The sequence below is a fragment of the Corvus kubaryi genome, unplaced genomic scaffold (assembly GCF_017639235.1).
Source record: "Corvus kubaryi isolate FWS band 111438036 unplaced genomic scaffold, C.kubaryi_AGA036_p1.0 41058, whole genome shotgun sequence".
NCBI classification, from domain to species: domain Eukaryota; kingdom Metazoa; phylum Chordata; class Aves; order Passeriformes; family Corvidae; genus Corvus; species Corvus kubaryi.
The window spans coordinates 4,201-20,200 of NW_024581233.1; the positions used below are offsets into that span (position 1 = coordinate 4,201).

Consider the following 16,000-nt stretch of genomic DNA (forward strand, 5'->3'; position numbering starts at 1 on the left):
CAGCCTTCTCACCCTCCTCCTTTCGTTGCCCGCGGGGCCCCGCCGCCTCCCGCCGCTGCTGCCGCCCGCGCCCCGCACCGCCCGCACCGCCCGCAGCGCGTACCTGAGCCAGCAGCGCGGCGGGGAGCGGCTCCGCGGCCGGCACGGGTGAGTGAGGGGCTCCGCGGGCACCGCCGCCCCTGCGGGAAGGGAGAGGAGAGGAGGAGGGTGAGAAGGCTGCGGGTGAGTTCGGTCCCGACGGTCCCGGTCCCGATCCCAGCCCGGCGCGGCGGGGCTGTGCGCAGCGCCGAGCGCTGCTGCGGAGATTGGCAGCCTCCGAGAGGGCTTTTTCTTGGAGCGGGGCTGGCAGGAAGGGGAGCGTCAGGAGCAGACAGCAAAGCCGGGAGGAGGGGAAGAGCAGAGCCTTTGCCCCAAAGGATTTTTCTCCCCATCTGTGGGCTGTAGCCTTCCCGAGCCCCGGCCGCACGGGCTTGGTCCCCGCAGCGGTGCCGGGCTGTGTTCGGTGGGGCGGTCGGGGCATGGTACCCGCTCCGTCCCTCGGTGCTGTTCGAGGGATGTGAACTCTTCTGCGCTGTGGGGATGGCTCAGCCTGCCTGCCCTGCTCACCTTTTGCCTACCTGCCGGGCAGGTCCCTGCTTATACAACCAAGGATCTCTTAGCAGAGAATAATAAGGTCTGGTACACCTGGACAAGGCATGCTGAGCAATAGGATATCGAGATCCTGCAGAAAGATAAGCTCAGAAGTGTACCCTCAGTTTGTTATGCACCGTTTCTGCACGACTGGAAAATTGGGTCTGTGCATACTCGTTTGCACAAGCAATCACCCACCTTCGGCTTATCATTCCAACCGTTTCACGGGATAAAATTAGCTTTGGGCACTTCTGTTCCAAGCAACTACACGGGAAAACTTGTTTGGAAAATCAGATTATTCTGCACTCATCGCATTTGTGTGGACACGCACTCGTGTGAGACCAGCGGAGCTGAGCAGATACACAGTGAGGTGCTATGTGCTCTGCTGGGGTTTTGCCCCTCATTCTGCAGGGACAGTCTTTGCTGTGGTGCAGAGAGCAGCTGAATCCATTCAGGAGGCAGGCTGCAGAGTGGGAAGCAGTGTGGCTGAGGAGGCTGGCAGGGAAACAGGACTGTCCCATGTCGATGGAAGCCACCACATGTGTGCAGTGGGACTGAGGGGAGCAGGCGTCCATGAGAGGGGCCTGTTCTGAGCCCCAACTTTGAGAGGAGGCACAGGGCTTTGCCTCTTTTGCTTAAACACACCTCTTTTGCTTAAACACACTGGATTTTTGCTTCACTTAAACCCAGATTATCCACAAAGTTATTATGAAGGTCTCCCTTTGGGACCCCTTCCTGTGGGACCTGCTGTAGCATCTCTTGATAGTAAAGATTTTTTTTTCTTTTTTCAAGGACAGGAGCAATTAATTCCAGGCAGAGAGTGTGCAGGTTCTCAATAAAAAGTAGAATCTGCATTTCACAAGCAGATTCTTGCGATCTCTGCAGAAATTCATTAGATTGCTGTTGATATCAGCAAAAAGCTGTGTGTGGGGAAACCTCTCAGATCTCGGCCCTGATATTTGACACCAGGATATGGATAAATTCAGCCTCATCTGAAATACAAATTCCCATTTGGAAAACATGCGACAAATCTTGGTGTTTGCAGTAAAACAACACTTTTCATCGAAGCAGGCAGGGTATTGCTGCATCCAACGGGAAAAAGCTGTTGTTGATTTTTGTGGAAGTTGTAACTTTCATTTGTTGTTGAAGAATTAAAGAAACCGTATGTGCTCAGTACAAGATGGGCTCAGGAGCTGCCCTGGTTGGCAGCCGTAGCAAACAGAGGAGCCGTGGCCAACAAGGCAGCCTGTTGTAGGCAATCTGTGGTCACAGAAGATGTTTGTGCTCTGATTGCTCATAACATAGCGTTTCCCTTGAGGGTGGCATTAGGGGTTAAAGGTTTTCAAGAGAAGTCTTTGTTTAAACATCTTTAAAGTTTCCAATAGGGGCCTCTTTGTTCGCTCTGGAGCAGCGTGCCTGCCGTGTTAAAAACTCAGCACTCATAAAATGCCATTTACAAATGCCTGATGAATAGAGCTGAAACATGAAGGGGAGATCAGTAGTGTTTGTATCTACACACACATGGGACTTACAGACAAGCCCTACCGTGACTGAATAAATGGGACCTAGAAAAAACACGGCAAAAAAAAAAAAGATGGAGTGGTGCTTATAAAGAAACTCATAAAAGTCAGCTACTCCCCCAGCACCAGTTGGGCCCTCTCATGCCAGATGTCTCCTCCAGCCAAGCCAGAAGGCTGAGTGGCTGCTGACACTTGTCATTACCTCTCAGGAATCATGTTTTCTCCACTTTGGCCTCCAAACAATAGCAAATTGAGCACTTGGGCTCCGTTGGGAGCTCATGCAGCTGCCATAAGGGTTCCACTGATCTGCTGGGCATGGGGACCCCCGACTCAGTGCTCACCAACCCCATGCTGTGGGCTGGTGAACACTGCCCCTCTGTAGGTATTCACAGCACAGATGTACCTTTAGGTGCCAAGTCATGTTTTTAGCTGTTAGAAGGCTTTGGTTCTCTCCTGTCTTGGCTAAATATAAAAGGTTTTAAATCAGCTCTGTTAAAGCAGGAGAGGGTTACAGGTGTGTGCTCAGGAGACTCCAGAGACTGGTTCACAGAGAAGGCAGTGTTTCCATGTGGGATGCTCTGGACTGCTGTGTCTTACCCTGTGTCTGAACCTTCATGGTTCTCACACAGCTTGTCCTTCCTGGTGTTTCTTTACTGGAGTCTGAATCCATCTTCCCCACCAACATTCTGTCTTTGCCTGCCTGTCTGCAAACCTCTGATCCTCTTGCCTTGCAAGCCCCTGGTTGCGCATACGAGTCCATCCCTAGCCTGGTCCCTCTGGTGCCCATCAGGGAAATCCATAGGGCTCTGCTGTTGTCCCTTGCAGAGAGGTGGCAGTACCTCCATTTCTCTCCAGACTTCAGCTTTTCTCTCTCTGGGCTGCGCTGTACTTTGCCAATGTGTAAGTTCAGGAGTCTTTGAGTGTAGTCTGTGGACCCATAGGAGTCCATGGCTCCTGGCAGGAACCAGTGGGAGCAGATCTGTTGACAGCAGAGATAAACTGCTGTACGAGGGTCTGTTCTGGGCTGGAAAATTAGCCAGGGTCCACAAGTGGAAAAACTCTGCCTTTGGGAATTCACAGCTCGTACACCTGCAGGTGAACTTGGATGGCTTCCCCAAAGTGTTACCTGCTCTTCAGCATGGGCAGAAGGGAGGCCACAGCCCACTGTGTTGCTGGTGAAGCCCTTCTCTGGTGCATCTCCTAAGGGGTGATGGCATCCCAGTTCTAGGACACCAGTTCTGCTGCTGCCAGAGGGACATGGAAGCTGTGAAGTTAGGTGTGAGACATTTCCTGTGCTACCTTTGAGGTTCTCCCTGTGAAAAGTATCTACACAAAGCTTCCTTTTCTGTTCTAAGGAGGGACAAAAAGTCCCCGCATGCCTTTCTGCAGCCGCCAAACGGTCCTCACCTTCTGCTATTTCAATTAAACACATAGCAGGATGGGTAGGATAAAGGGGAGAGGCACAACAATATTCTCCTGGTGTGTTTTCTTATGCCAACACATTGAGTCACATCTCTAGAGTGAGAAATATGATATAAAGATTTAGAGAAGGAGGTCAGGCAATGAATCTATGATTGCGGGGCTGGAATAGCAGGCGGCCTCTGTGGTTGTCTGTGCCATGTAAACTTCCTGGAGGTCAGCTGGGGATAGTGGTCCTAGCAGATTTGGGAGACAGATGTCCTGCTAGCAACTATCAATCTCATACCAGCTCTGCTGCATCAGGAGCTCAGCTGACAAATTCTGCACCAGCCCACTAGCTGATCTGGGCCATGACTCTTTTCCTTTGTGGTTGAACATGCATATTTCTGGGGAAAAAAATGCTCTCTAACACCTTCCTCCCAAAACAAGAACTTGGGCAGTGGATTGCTGCGTCAGCTTCTGGATGGCCAGGACATCCTTCTCTCCAAAGCTTGAAGTCTCTTGGCTCAGCTCAGCTGTCCTCCAAGGACCTGTTTGCAGAAGAGCATTTGCTTTTTAAAGAGAGTCAGTAAGGTGGATCTGTCCCTTGTTGATCACTCTTCACCAAAATCAGAGTATTCCAAGATGTCTCCAGTTTTGTTGAAAATAGCAGTTAGGAGATGGGCTGAGTTTGCCTGTTGTGCAGCTCAGGGGACAAGTGTAGCCTACAGGTCTTGAGTGGGACAGAGAGGAACAGAGAAATGGCACCAGCACTCCTGAAACAGGAGCCATCTCTGACACGATTAGTTGAACAAGGGGATTTGGCAGACATGTTTTCCTCTTGGCTAGATTTTTAACATTTTAATTTGCAAGTGAATGTGGCTTTTATTTGTGGCAGCTGTTGCCAAAGCAGCCCAGGTACACAGCTTGTTTCAGTGCAGGGCTGTCTGAGCAAGAGGCTTTCCTGCCGGGTGAGTGGCAGAGCACTGGGAGGTCTTTTAGAGGTAGACTGATGGCAGAGAAAGACCCCATGTGCTGTTGTGGAGAACATCTAGAAGGGGATGCTCTGTCCATTCCTACACCCAGCATTTCCCTCTCAAGGGGACTTCAAATGTCATGTCACAGTATAAACCTGTCAGGACTTGTATGAGTCCATGAGCTGTGAGTCAAAGACATCAGCTAAACAGCCTGCAAAAGGACCTGCCCTCCCTGTGAATATACAGGAGTGGGTCCCATAAAATGGGGACTAGGCTTTTGTGGGGAGCAAGCAGAGCAAAAGAGAAGTTCCTTCTGCATCCAGCAAGGTTTTCCTGTTACAGCGCTCCTGCTGATTTGCTCCTGTAGGGTTTGGAGCCTTGATGTGCTGTTGGAGAAATGCAGCCTTGTTTTTCAACCAACGTGTCCTTCCAGGTGGCACTTGGCCCAGTAAAGCTGCCATAGAGTGGTAACCGGAGAGCACTGTGATGTCCTGGAAAGAGTCTGCTCTGGTTCTCCCACATGTGTTTGGGAAAAACCAAGGACACATCAGTCCTTAAAGAGGGGGGAAAAAAAACCACTTTGGGGCTGGAAATTCATGCCATTTCCATGGTCTTGATGTACTTGTGCTCCCTGACTCTTCCTTGCTCTGAAAACTGCATTGCTGTCCTCTCTGGTGGGATTTGCCACTTGTCCCCCAGCTGCTGTGGGGGATGAGCACTGAGATTTTGGAGCTGTGGTTGAGTGTAAGGTCAATGGTTCCTGTAAAATGGTCCTGAGGGTGGATTCAGTGCTCATGAGCAGCAGGGGTAGCACTGAGAGCTGGGCACCTGCAAGCAGAGAGCACCTTGAGACTGGGGATTATGCTGGGAGAAACCAACCCTTGGGCAACCCTCCAGGAGAGGGTGGATCCAGCTCCAGGGCTGGCCTGGGCCTCATCCTTTCACACTGCTTGCAGGTTTTGCAAATAGAAGGACAATGTGCCAGCAATTCATTCATGTTTCTACAGCAAAGTTTGGCATCGAGAGGTGCCTCCAAAATGATGTAAGTTGTCTGCATCTCTCCAGGTAGCTCTGGTTGCTTCATTGTCCCCTGGGGCAAGACCCACATCAGTCTTCCTCCCTTGGTCCCACGTGCATTTTTGGGCAGCCTTTCTCTCAGGCATGGACTTGAAGGATGATGACTTGCTGTCCTGCTGAGGACACCACAATTTTTCTCCCCATCCTTCAGCTTGAGGATGCTCTTGCTGTCTTTCTGCTGCTGTCCTGGCAGAACTCAGGTGTCCTAAGCAAAAGGACTATGGGTTGGGACTCCTGGCCATATTTTGGTCGGGTTTTTTTGACATTTTCATCAAGTAACACTGATGGAGTTGAATTTTAGCCTCCCAGAAGTGCCTGGTTGGGTCTCCACAAAGAAAAGCTCTGCAGAGCCAAGGAGGTTGCATGAAGAGGCAGGTGAGGAGGGTGATCTCAGCAACATCATGTCTAGGGCTGCTCTACCATCGGCCAAGGCTTCCAGCACAGAAATAGGGGCTATTAGATGGTAGCACATGTGGCATCAGTGCCCTGTGTCCTGCCACATGTGCCTGGACACATTGAGTGTGCCTCCTCCTGTGCACAGCCCTGCTACAAGGGGCAGCCCTCTGGCTTGGCTGGTGCTTGCTCACAGGCTCCCAGCTCTTCCCCACTCCTTGCAACACATGGTGATCCCCTGTCCCGGCTTCTTGCAGGGTCTAGAGCCAGCATGGCTCCATAGCCTTGGTCCACAACCTGCTTTCCTCCTTGTGACACTACGGTCAGGGCTTTTCCTGGGCTGTGAACGCACTTCCACCCCTCCTTTCTCCATCTTCTTCATCCCCTCTACAGTTCAGTACAGAAAGGCCCCATCCCTGTAATAGCAAGGAGGGTAGGGAGCTGGCAGCATTCCTCACCCTACTCCCTGCCAGGCCCTGTCCTTTGGCCTTGCCCAAGCGAGGATGTGCCCAGGTCCAACACGCCACCATCTGGATGAACCAGGAGGGGAATATTCAGAGTATTTCTGTTAACCTGTAGCCAGGAGAGAGCTGCCAAGGAGGCCATGCTGAAACCTGAAGCGGCTGTTTTTCCTGAGACTCAGCACTTGGCAGGGAGAGCAGACAGACAAGTGGTGGAGCAGGGAGGGATGCAATTGCCCTGGGGAGCAGCATTGCTGGTGGAGGTGCCCAGGGAAGGTGTGCTGGCTTACCTGTTTGTCTCTGGGGATCCATCTCCATGTCCTCCTTGGCTGAGATCACGAGGAGAGTCAAGAGGAGGTGACCCTTCTGTCCTTACATGTGGCTCTCCCCTTGGTCACCCTCCTTGCACCATGTACTGAGCATCTCCTTCAGCAGTGAAAGCAGTAACTGTTTCTCCCCTTGCGCTGATCAGAAATGTCCAAGTGTCCCTCTCAGCTCATCTGCAGGGTTTGGCTGAGCCAGCCCAGGCAGCAGCACTCACCTTGCCTGGACCTTTTTTCCTTTATAGCTCAGTGTTATCTCAAGGTCTCTGGCATTGCAGCCGGCGCTGTGTTTGCCTTGCAGCACCTGCCTGCCAGCCGCTCGCTTCCCACCCATCTCACTCCCACTCCTGCAGGGGCTTGGAGAGGGTGGCGTGGGATCCCTCAGGGTGCGAGGAGTCCCTCCATAGGGATGCAAGTCAGCCCCAGGGAAGTGAGGGCAGAGGGAAGTTGCCAAGTGTGGGGTGGTGGGAGAGATACTGGGGGACATCTGTCCCATCATCTTTGCTTCCCTGTCCCCTTGCTGCTGGGGCAGGACTGGGTGTTAAATCGAATCAGGGACCAGGACACTGTCCCAGCTGGGTCTCTGCTGCCAGGACCAGCACTGGATATATGGCTGAGCTGCCATGCCCTGCCCTGTCCAGGCAGCATCAGCCCTTCCAGCCGTGGGGAGAGCCAAGACTTCATCCAAAGCTGAGATGCTGTTAAAAATAGATCAGTTGTGAACTGGTTTTCTCCTTCTTGGTTCCTGGCCTGACAGCTCATTCCTCCCTCTGGGCTGTCTTTGAAGCTCTCTGGATGCTGTGAGACACAGACTCCATAGCAGCCTGCCACTGCAGGGAGGTGTGGAGAGCACAGAGCTGCAGAAATGTTCTAGGTGGCATAGCTGTCCCAAAAATATTTAGTGGTTAGTGAGTGCTTTCTCCCAGGAAAGAAGCAGCACTGGAAAAAGAATCTGCTAAATGAATGGGGAAATGAAGCTGGGGGAGGAGGGACTGTTTGCCTCTCTGCTTGCCATGTGGTGAGGGGACACAGGTGTCTGAGCACTCCTGGCCACAAAGCAAAGCTCACCTCTGGAAGGCCCACGGCTTCCAGGAAAAGACCTGTCAGGCTGCTGTCCCTGCTCATCCCCTCAGCCAGAGTGATCCCACTGGCCCTTCCCCTGCACGGTTCTGCAGGAGCTCCTGGCACTGCTGCGGAGTCACTGTGTCCCAGCTGGTCCTGGGCTGGTAGGCTGCTCACCTCCAGGCAAAGGCCACGTCTCTCACTTTGAGACGGGTATTCTGGATCCCAGTTTCCTCTTGTATCCCTTTTCTGTCCTCCTAATTCTTTAATATACTTTTCCAGGTGTGAACACTGAGTCTCGAGACAGCTTTAAGATGCAGCTGTGAAACCTATTATCAGTGTCCCTGCTATCAAAGACGTGGTGTTCAGGGCTGCACGTAACCACTGAGCAATTAAACAGCAACCCTGGTGATGAATTACAACTGAGACCTCCTGGGGCTAAATAAATATCGGCTGATAACTACTGATAAAATGAGTTTTTGTGTGGTTTTTTTTTGTAAAAGCACCCTTCCAGTATCTGTGCCCAGTCCTGGCACTGCATGTCTCCTGGGGAGAGGCACATTATCTGTGGCATTTCCATCCCTAGCACCTTGGGTTTCCAACCAGAGCTGGAATAAAAATAAACTAAATAAATCCATGTCCCTGCAGGAGCCAGGAAAGGCAAGACTAGGCAAAGCAACCCAGAGGTGGATGAGGAGGGAGAGAAGTGGCAAGCTGAGGTTTTGGGTAACAAGTTTAAATACCTTTTCTCCCTATGATCCCACCCTAAAGACATGAAAAAACTGTTGAGGGGCAGAACCTCCCTTGGAAAAACCTTCAGGACAGGGAGAGCTGCAGAGTGGTGGGGACCCCGAAGTGATGTGAAGGAGAGCAGCAGGCTGGCAGTGCCTGGGCACCTGCCCAGGGGAAGAGGTGTGAGCCCACCTGCCCAGGCACCCTTAGAGCCTCTGCCTGCAGAGGCTTCTGCTCTCCCAAGGGAGTTTGGAAACAGGCAGAGAAAGGAACTTCTTGGAAAAATTATCTTTGCCAGTGACTTTGAGAGACTTCTGACAAGGTATTGTCTGTGCTGGTGTTTCATCTGGGGGTTTCTCTTCCCATGCAGGAGTATCAGGAGGGCTGGTTCTCTGCATCCCTCCCTGTGTGCATCTTTCCCACTCCCCACTGGCTGCAGAGAACAGCCACACAGTCAGGGAAAAAGCATTTGGCTGAACATCCCATCTGCCTGGTTTGCAAGTGAAAATAAGGCTTGTCCAACAGCCAGCTCCACCCAGAGCAGAAAATCAGACCCTTTGGCAGAGTGTTGCTACTGTAATGAAATTGAGCTGTGCTGAGACTGCCAGTCCTTGGAACAGGAATGATTCCATGTGGGTTCAGAGAAGTTTGGGGATGGATCTGTCAGAGCTGCTGCTGCTGCTGCTTAGGGTTTTTAGCGCTGCCTGGGGACACCCACCACAGGTGAATGTTGCCCTGTGGCTCAGCCCACCCTCAGCACTGACTGCACCTTGTCTTCTCCCTGCAGCACATCCTGCCAGCACTGGAACTCTGTGGTCTTGCAGAGCCATGATGAAGCTCCTGCCTGTTGCCCCTCTCCTCCTGCTTCTCCTGACAACACTAGAAGCCAGACCAAAACCTGCAGGTGAGCTCTGGCTGGTGGGGAGTGCCTGGAGGGGAGAGAAGTGAGAACATCAGGGCAGTGGAGCCCTTGGAGGACAGTTTGCTGTGTGACGTGGGGGGACATGATGCCTCTTCTTTGGGAACATCCCCAGGAGGATGGAGGATCCCCCCAGCAGTGGGACCCAAACTTCCCAGTGCTGCCCCAGAAGGTGGGAGCTTGAGCCTGGTCCCAGCATGGTGGCTCTGGTGCTGTTGGCTCTGGGCACCTCCTCAGCTGCGACACAGCCCTGCTCAGGGCTTGTCACCCTCCTGCCCATGGACTGTGACCTTGGCAGGAGGCACAGCTGTGAGGGCAGGCTTCCTCCTTGCTTGACTTTCCAGGTGCAGGGGACAAAGCAAACCCAGAGGTACCAGCCTCTCTCCTCCCAGGGCAGAGGGATCTAAATCAATTCTAGTTTAAAAACAGTGAAGGCACCAAATGGAGGAAGGAGCAGGTAGGTATCATAGACCTTCAGAGCAGTTAAGATTGGTGTCATCCCAAAAGGACTCAAAGTGTTTCCTTAAAATTAGGGCCGAATTCTCCCACGCTTGGGTGCACACAGGCTAAGCAAAATATGTTCATTGGCATTTCACTTGCTAAACACTCTCCCAGTTTGCACTGGAAGTAGCATCCTTATGTCCAAGAGAGGCTCCTTGGCTCAATCTCTGCCAAGTGTGTGCCCTTAGCTTTGCTTTTTACTGTCTCATTTTCTGCCCTTGAGAAAACACAACCACAACAACCCACAGCCAGGGTATGTCTCCCCAGCCTGTTGGCTCTGCTTCCACTCTACCACCACCTTCTGTGGATTTACTGGGCAGTGGGAAGGTGCTGGTCTGTGGGGGCTGCCCAAACCTGCTCTCTCCATCCCTCATGAGCCCCCCCCAGCCACCAGGCAGAGATGTCTCTGCTCCTTGAGGACAGCCACAGGACTGAGCCTTCTCTTGGCCTTCTCCTTAGCACTGAAGTGCCGGACGGGTCCCCTGGACATCGTGTTTGTTATCGACAGCTCCCGCAGCGTGCGCCCCTTCGAGTTCGAGACCATGCGGCGCTTCATGATGGACATCATCAGCAACCTGGACGTGGGCCCCAACGCCACACGGGTGGGAGTGATCCAGTACTCCAGCCAGGTGCAGAATATCTTCTCCCTCAAGACCTTCTTCACGCGGGCAGACATGGAGAGAGCCATCAACAGCATCATCCCACTGGCCCAGGGGACCATGACGGGGCTGGCCATCCAGTACGCCATGAACGTGGCCTTCACCACGCAGGAGGGTGCACGCCCTCTGCACAAGAGGATCCCCCGCATTGCCATCATCGTGACGGACGGGCGGCCCCAGGACCGTGTCACTGAGGTGGCCACCCAGGCCCGGAACGCTGGCATCGAGATCTACGCTGTGGGAATCCAGCGGGCAGACATGAACTCTCTGCGGGCCATGGCCTCCCCACCGCTGGAGGAGCACGTCTTCCTGGTGGAGTCCTTCGAGCTCATCCAGCAGTTCGCCAAGCAGTTCCAGGACAAGCTTTGTGGTGGGTGAAAGCCGCTGATGTGAAGTGGCAAGGGGGATCCTGGTGTCTGCTCCTCATCCAGGCTAGAAGGTGACCTTCAGAGGGGTGTTTGGGATGGCTGCCCATGCCAGGAGCAGGGTAGATAGGGAGGCAACCTCCCCAAGGAGGTGCCAGGACAGGGCACTGCACAGTGTCCATGTCTGTGCACTGGAAATCAGTGGGTGAGCACTGGGCCTGGCAAGGCTGGGGCTGTGTGGGTTGTCACACTGGCTTCTGCTGCAGGGACAGGGCATATGCCAGAGCCAGGGTCCCCATGTGCCTGGCGTGCCTTTGGGCCACTCTGATGCCCCTTCTGTCTTGCAGGGGTGGACATGTGCATGGAGCGGGAGCACGGCTGCCAGCACAGCTGCATCAGCACCCCTGGCTCCTTCTACTGCGAGTGCAACCCAGGCCACAGGCTCAACGTGGATGGAAAGACCTGTTCCCGTAAAAACCCTTTTTATTATCTGAACTTTCATAGGGAGCTTGTAGTTATGGGTCCCATGGAGGGAAGCTGGAACATGGCCAGGGAGGCCAGCAGCAGCCTGGGTGCTCTGTTCACTGGGCCCCCTGCCTCCCGGGTCTGTAATGACTGCAGATATTCAGCACTGCTAAATCCTGGCCACCTCTCTGAGATGGGACACTTGGGACTCGTGGGCACAACCAGCTCTCTGTCAGATGAGGGGGTCTGGGCAGTGAATACCAGAGGATTCACATCCCAGCACCAAAATGTGCAGTGTTTTTTCCCTGGATTTTAGCACAAAGCCATGTTAGTTGGTCTGACCACCACACCAGGACCTTTCCTTGTTTCATGGTGCTGGGAGCTGCTTTGAAGCCCTGGATCATTCCTGCCCCACTGCCCCAGCGAGTCTGGGAGACAGGAGGGTGATGGGTGTCCTGTTCCCCTGCAGCCATCGATGCGTGTGCGGACGGGAGGCACGGCTGTCAGCACCACTGTGTCAGCGTGCGGGGGTCGTACTCGTGCCGCTGCCGGCCGGGTTACTACCTCAGCCAGAACAAGAGGAGCTGCACTAGTAAGTGACTGTCTCCCTCCCTGTCCCTTCTTCATTTGCTTCTCATTCTGTCTCTCCTCTTGTCTTTTCCTTTCTGCCATCACTCTCCTTCTCTCGCCAGTGATTGATTACTGCAGCTTCGGAAACCACAGCTGCCAGCACGAGTGTGTGAGCATCCCCAACGGGCACTACTGCCGCTGCCGCAGCGGCTTCACGCTCCAGCCCGACAGCAAGTCCTGCAGGGGTAAGTCCTGGCGTGCTGCACGGCACAGGCTGTGTGTACAACACGTGCCTTTATGTCCTGCCCAGCCCCAGGGGAAGGGCTGTTCCCAGACCACCCTGAATGGGGATAACCCCGTGCCCTTGGCTTGTCTTCCAGCCACCGACCTCTGCAACGGGGTGGATCACGGCTGTGAGTTCAAGTGCGTGAGCACGGAGGGCTCCTACCACTGCGTGTGCCCTGAGGGCCAGCAGCTCCAGGCTGACGGCAAGACATGCAGCAGTGAGTATCGGGACACAGCTCTTGACATTCTCCTCGTCTCGGCTCTGTGCTCCTGGAGAGGGCTCTGCTGAAACTGGGCTGGGGGGCTCTGTCCCCAGTTGGGACTCGAAGCTAGGCTGGAAGAGGGTGGAGAGCTGGCTGGGGTTGAGGGAGCACCCTGGTTGCTGTGTGGATGGATGCTTGTGTCCTCAGAGACACGGCCCAGAAGATGCAACAGCTTTGAGGAAGGGTTCAGGAAAAGAGAAACCTAGGAAAGACTTTCACGCGGTGCTGGAATGTCAGTGGAGGTTTTTGGGCTGAGTCCCTTGGGCACGGTCTGCTCTCCTTCCCAGCTGAAGTCCAGGATGTTCCCACAGTGTCCTGAAGCTCCAAAGCTCAGCCCCAGCCCCAGACACCTTCACTCTGACAGTGCCCATGGCCAGGCTGGTCCTCTCTCACCTTCCCCTGTGCCCACAGAGTGTGGAGCTGGGCATGTCGACCTCGTGATGGTGATCGATGGTTCCAAGAGTGTCCGGCCCCAGAACTTTGAGCTGGTGAAGCAGTTTGTGAACCGCATCGTGGACCTGCTGGAGGTGTCCCCCCACGGCACACGGGTGGGATTGGTGCAGTACTCCAGCCGCGTCCGCACCGAGTTCCCCCTCAACAAGTACCACAGTGCAGATGAGATCAAGAAGGCAGTGATGGATGTGGAGTACATGGAGAAAGGCACCATGACAGGCCTTGCCCTCAAGCACATGGTGGAGCACAGCTTCTCCGAGCTGGAAGGTGCCAGGCCTCTCTCCCACAACATCCCCAGAATCGGGCTGGTGTTCACAGATGGACGCTCCCAGGATGACATCTCCGAATGGGCCAGGAGAGCAAAGGAATCAGGTGCAGGGGGGTTGGGGAACCCCAAATTGCAGTGCTTTGGGCATCCCGGGATGATTCCTTGGGGTGGCTGTCTCAGGAGACACTACAGTATCCAGCCTTGGGGAGCTGCATCCCAGGGCAGACATGCTCTGCTTTGACCACAGGGTCTGAGCAGCATCCTTCACGCAGCAGCCTGCACCACTGCAGTGCTGCCATGCTCCCGGCTGTCCTTCCCAAATCCCTGCTGTGTATTTGGGAAGCCCAGAGAAAATCCTGCATCCTCGGCTTTGCTCCCTCTGGGCTTGGGGCTGCTTGCTGCGGGGTGGCCAGCGCAGTGCTCAGGATCTATCCTTGCCACACAGGGATTGTCATGTTTGCCGTGGGTGTTGGAAAAGCTGTGGAAGAGGAGCTGAGAGCGATTGCCTCTGAGCCAGTGGAGCAGCATTTCTCCTACTCAGCAGACTTCACCACCATGACCCACCTTGTGGAGAACTTCTCCCTGAATATCTGCCCAGGTGGGTGCTCCTGGCCACACCCGGGGACTTGACCCCAAGCCCTCCTGTCCCCACAGAGCCAGTGGGGTGGTTTGTGTGTCTGTCACCCTGCATCAAGTATCCCAAGGCTGAGATGGGCTGGTGTGAGCCTAGGCTCAGGATCTCACCAGGCTGTTGTGGGGTCTCTGGGAGGGATTTGGACAAGATGAAGCCAGGGGAATTAATTAAAAAACAGGGGGGGGTTAATACAAAATTATTCATGTGAGCGACCACCCCAGTGCCACTGCATGGGCAGAAGTTGGGAGTGGCACCCTGCCTTGAGGGATGCTGTGAAGGTGGCCTGTGTCCTTGTTCAGACCTGTGCTTCTGCTGCTGCTGGCTACAGGGTTACTGTGAGGGTCTCCCTGCCCTGGGACAGGCTGGGGCTCCCCCAGTCCCCAGAGACTGCCACAGGGCTGCAGATATGGAGTCAACATGCCCCCTGCCACCCCAGCTTGAAGGCAAAGTGAAGCTCAGCACTGGCAGTCCTTGGCACACCGTGACCACACGTGTGACAGCTCTGTGGGATGCCTGGTGGGATGCCTGGCAGTGAGCTTGCTGGATCAGCAGGGCAGCCTGGCAGAGAGCAGAGAGGCTGAAAAAAGAGGGCAAAATGGTGTGGAGAGCCCTGAGCTCTGGTGGGTGGCTGCAGGGACAAGGGACTTGTCTGGGAACAAGGGAAAGCCGGGCACTGTGGGGCCGTGGTCTGACTGCAGCCAAACCCCGCTGTCACAGAGGAGGGCAAAGGGGAGACGGAGATCCGCAGCCCGTGCGAGTGCGAGGCGCTGGTGCAGTTCCAGACGAACACCGTGGCCATCCTGCAGAGCCTGACCGAGAAAAATATCCTTTGGGGTGATGCCTGGGCTTGCCAGGGTGCAGGACAGCTGAGGACAGGGCGCACATGGGGGAGGGAGCGATAGATAAATGGGAGGGGGGAAAATTTAAGGCTCTTTTAAGGGGATAAAGCCCTTTGCCCAGTAGACTGTCTGGCTCATGCTTTTCCTTAGCACATTCACTTGCTCAGATGACAGCCAGACTTGAAGACTTGGAAAAGCAGATCGCCAACAAGAAGTGATCCTGGCAGAGGGCTGCAGTGCTCGGCAAGGCACAGGGATGGATGTACAGTAGCTACATGACATTGTTATTGCTAGGTTATCGTACAGCATCAGTGTTTGTTCTTGTATTGCAAAATCCCCAGGGAAGCGTGGACTGTATTTAAAAAACCAAAAATACTAAAAACACACAAAAAGGAACATGAACAAAGCCCCTGCTGCAAAGGGGTTCAGTTGTCATTCCTTGGCAGGTCTGGGATGAGGGGGAACAGCTAGGTGGGCAGGCTGGTCATTGGACAGACATTGACACCTGGTGTCCCCCAGAGTGACTGGGATGGCACAGTCCCCCTGGACCCTGGCAGGCTGCTTTGCAAGAGAAAAAACCTACAGTGGTGTCACCCTGAGAGCTTCTGTTGTCTCAGCATCTGCTGCCAAGTGGCGGGGCAAGGACTGCTGGGTGGTGCAGGAAGCACAGGGGATGCCTGATGCCCAGCTGGCTCCCAGTGTGGTGCCCAGGTGGGCTCCCATGGGAAGGTGGGTGGCAGGAATTCTTAGATCCCCTTGCCCTGGTTTGGCAGGATAGTTTGGAAATCGGTATTAATCTTGTTTGGTTTTGTAATCACATAGCAAAATGGTAATTATTCTTTCTATCAATATCTATGTGTGTATATATATATATGTGTATTTAATTCTGAGAGCAGGGTAGTGCTATTTTTAAACTCTTCTTTTATATAAAGGAATTTCTATCCTGAAAATAAACACCCTGAAGATTTGTATGACATGTTCTTCTCCTTTCAGCTGGGCTGCAGGGTCACAGAAGCACCTCTGTGTCAGAAATGGGGTCTCCAGCTTTTGCAGCATCTCCTAACACTAGGATCCAGAAATCCTTTGGGAAAATCTTTGCTCTTTGGCACCCCAGGGTGCTGCAGGCCTGGCCTCAGCTGGAAGGAGCCAGCATAGCACAGATGCTGTGCCTCCATGGGCAGGGTTTGCCTTGGAGCCTGTCCTTGT

The 16,000-nt window shown here is 54.0% G+C and overlaps 1 protein-coding gene across 2 annotated transcripts; it reads left to right on the forward strand.

Moving 5' to 3' along the window:
* Positions 1-63: 63 nt before the first annotated feature.
* On the forward strand, positions 64-15,765 carry LOC121672189 (matrilin-4-like). Of its 2 annotated transcripts, XM_042044752.1 has the most exons (11): positions 64-147; positions 9,361-9,477; positions 10,453-11,022; positions 11,365-11,487; positions 11,952-12,074; positions 12,175-12,297; positions 12,433-12,555; positions 13,012-13,425; positions 13,767-13,919; positions 14,673-14,777; positions 14,954-15,765. In XM_042044752.1, the coding sequence occupies exons 2-11, from the start codon at positions 9,402-9,404 to the stop codon at positions 15,010-15,012; spliced, it is 1,869 nt and encodes a 622-aa protein (XP_041900686.1). In that variant the 5' UTR covers positions 64-147; positions 9,361-9,401; the 3' UTR covers positions 15,013-15,765. The 2 variants fall into 2 exon arrangements, with proteins under 2 accessions (XP_041900686.1, XP_041900685.1); XM_042044751.1 differs by having other exon boundaries at positions 12,175-12,555.
* The last annotated feature ends 235 nt before the right edge of the window (positions 15,766-16,000 follow it).

Bases quoted from the DNA above. Each gene is read 5' to 3' on its own strand.
- LOC121672189 (XM_042044751.1), top strand. From the start codon at position 9,402: ATGATGAAGCTCCTGCCTGTTGCCCCTCTCCTCCTGCTTCTCCTGACA. The intron at 12,075-12,174 runs GTAAGTGACTGT...TTCTCTCGCCAG, and splicing joins GAACAAGAGGAGCTGCACTA to TGATTGATTACTGCAGCTTC. The intron at 14,778-14,953 runs ATATCCTTTGGG...TAGCACATTCAC, and splicing joins GCAGAGCCTGACCGAGAAAA to TTGCTCAGATGACAGCCAGA.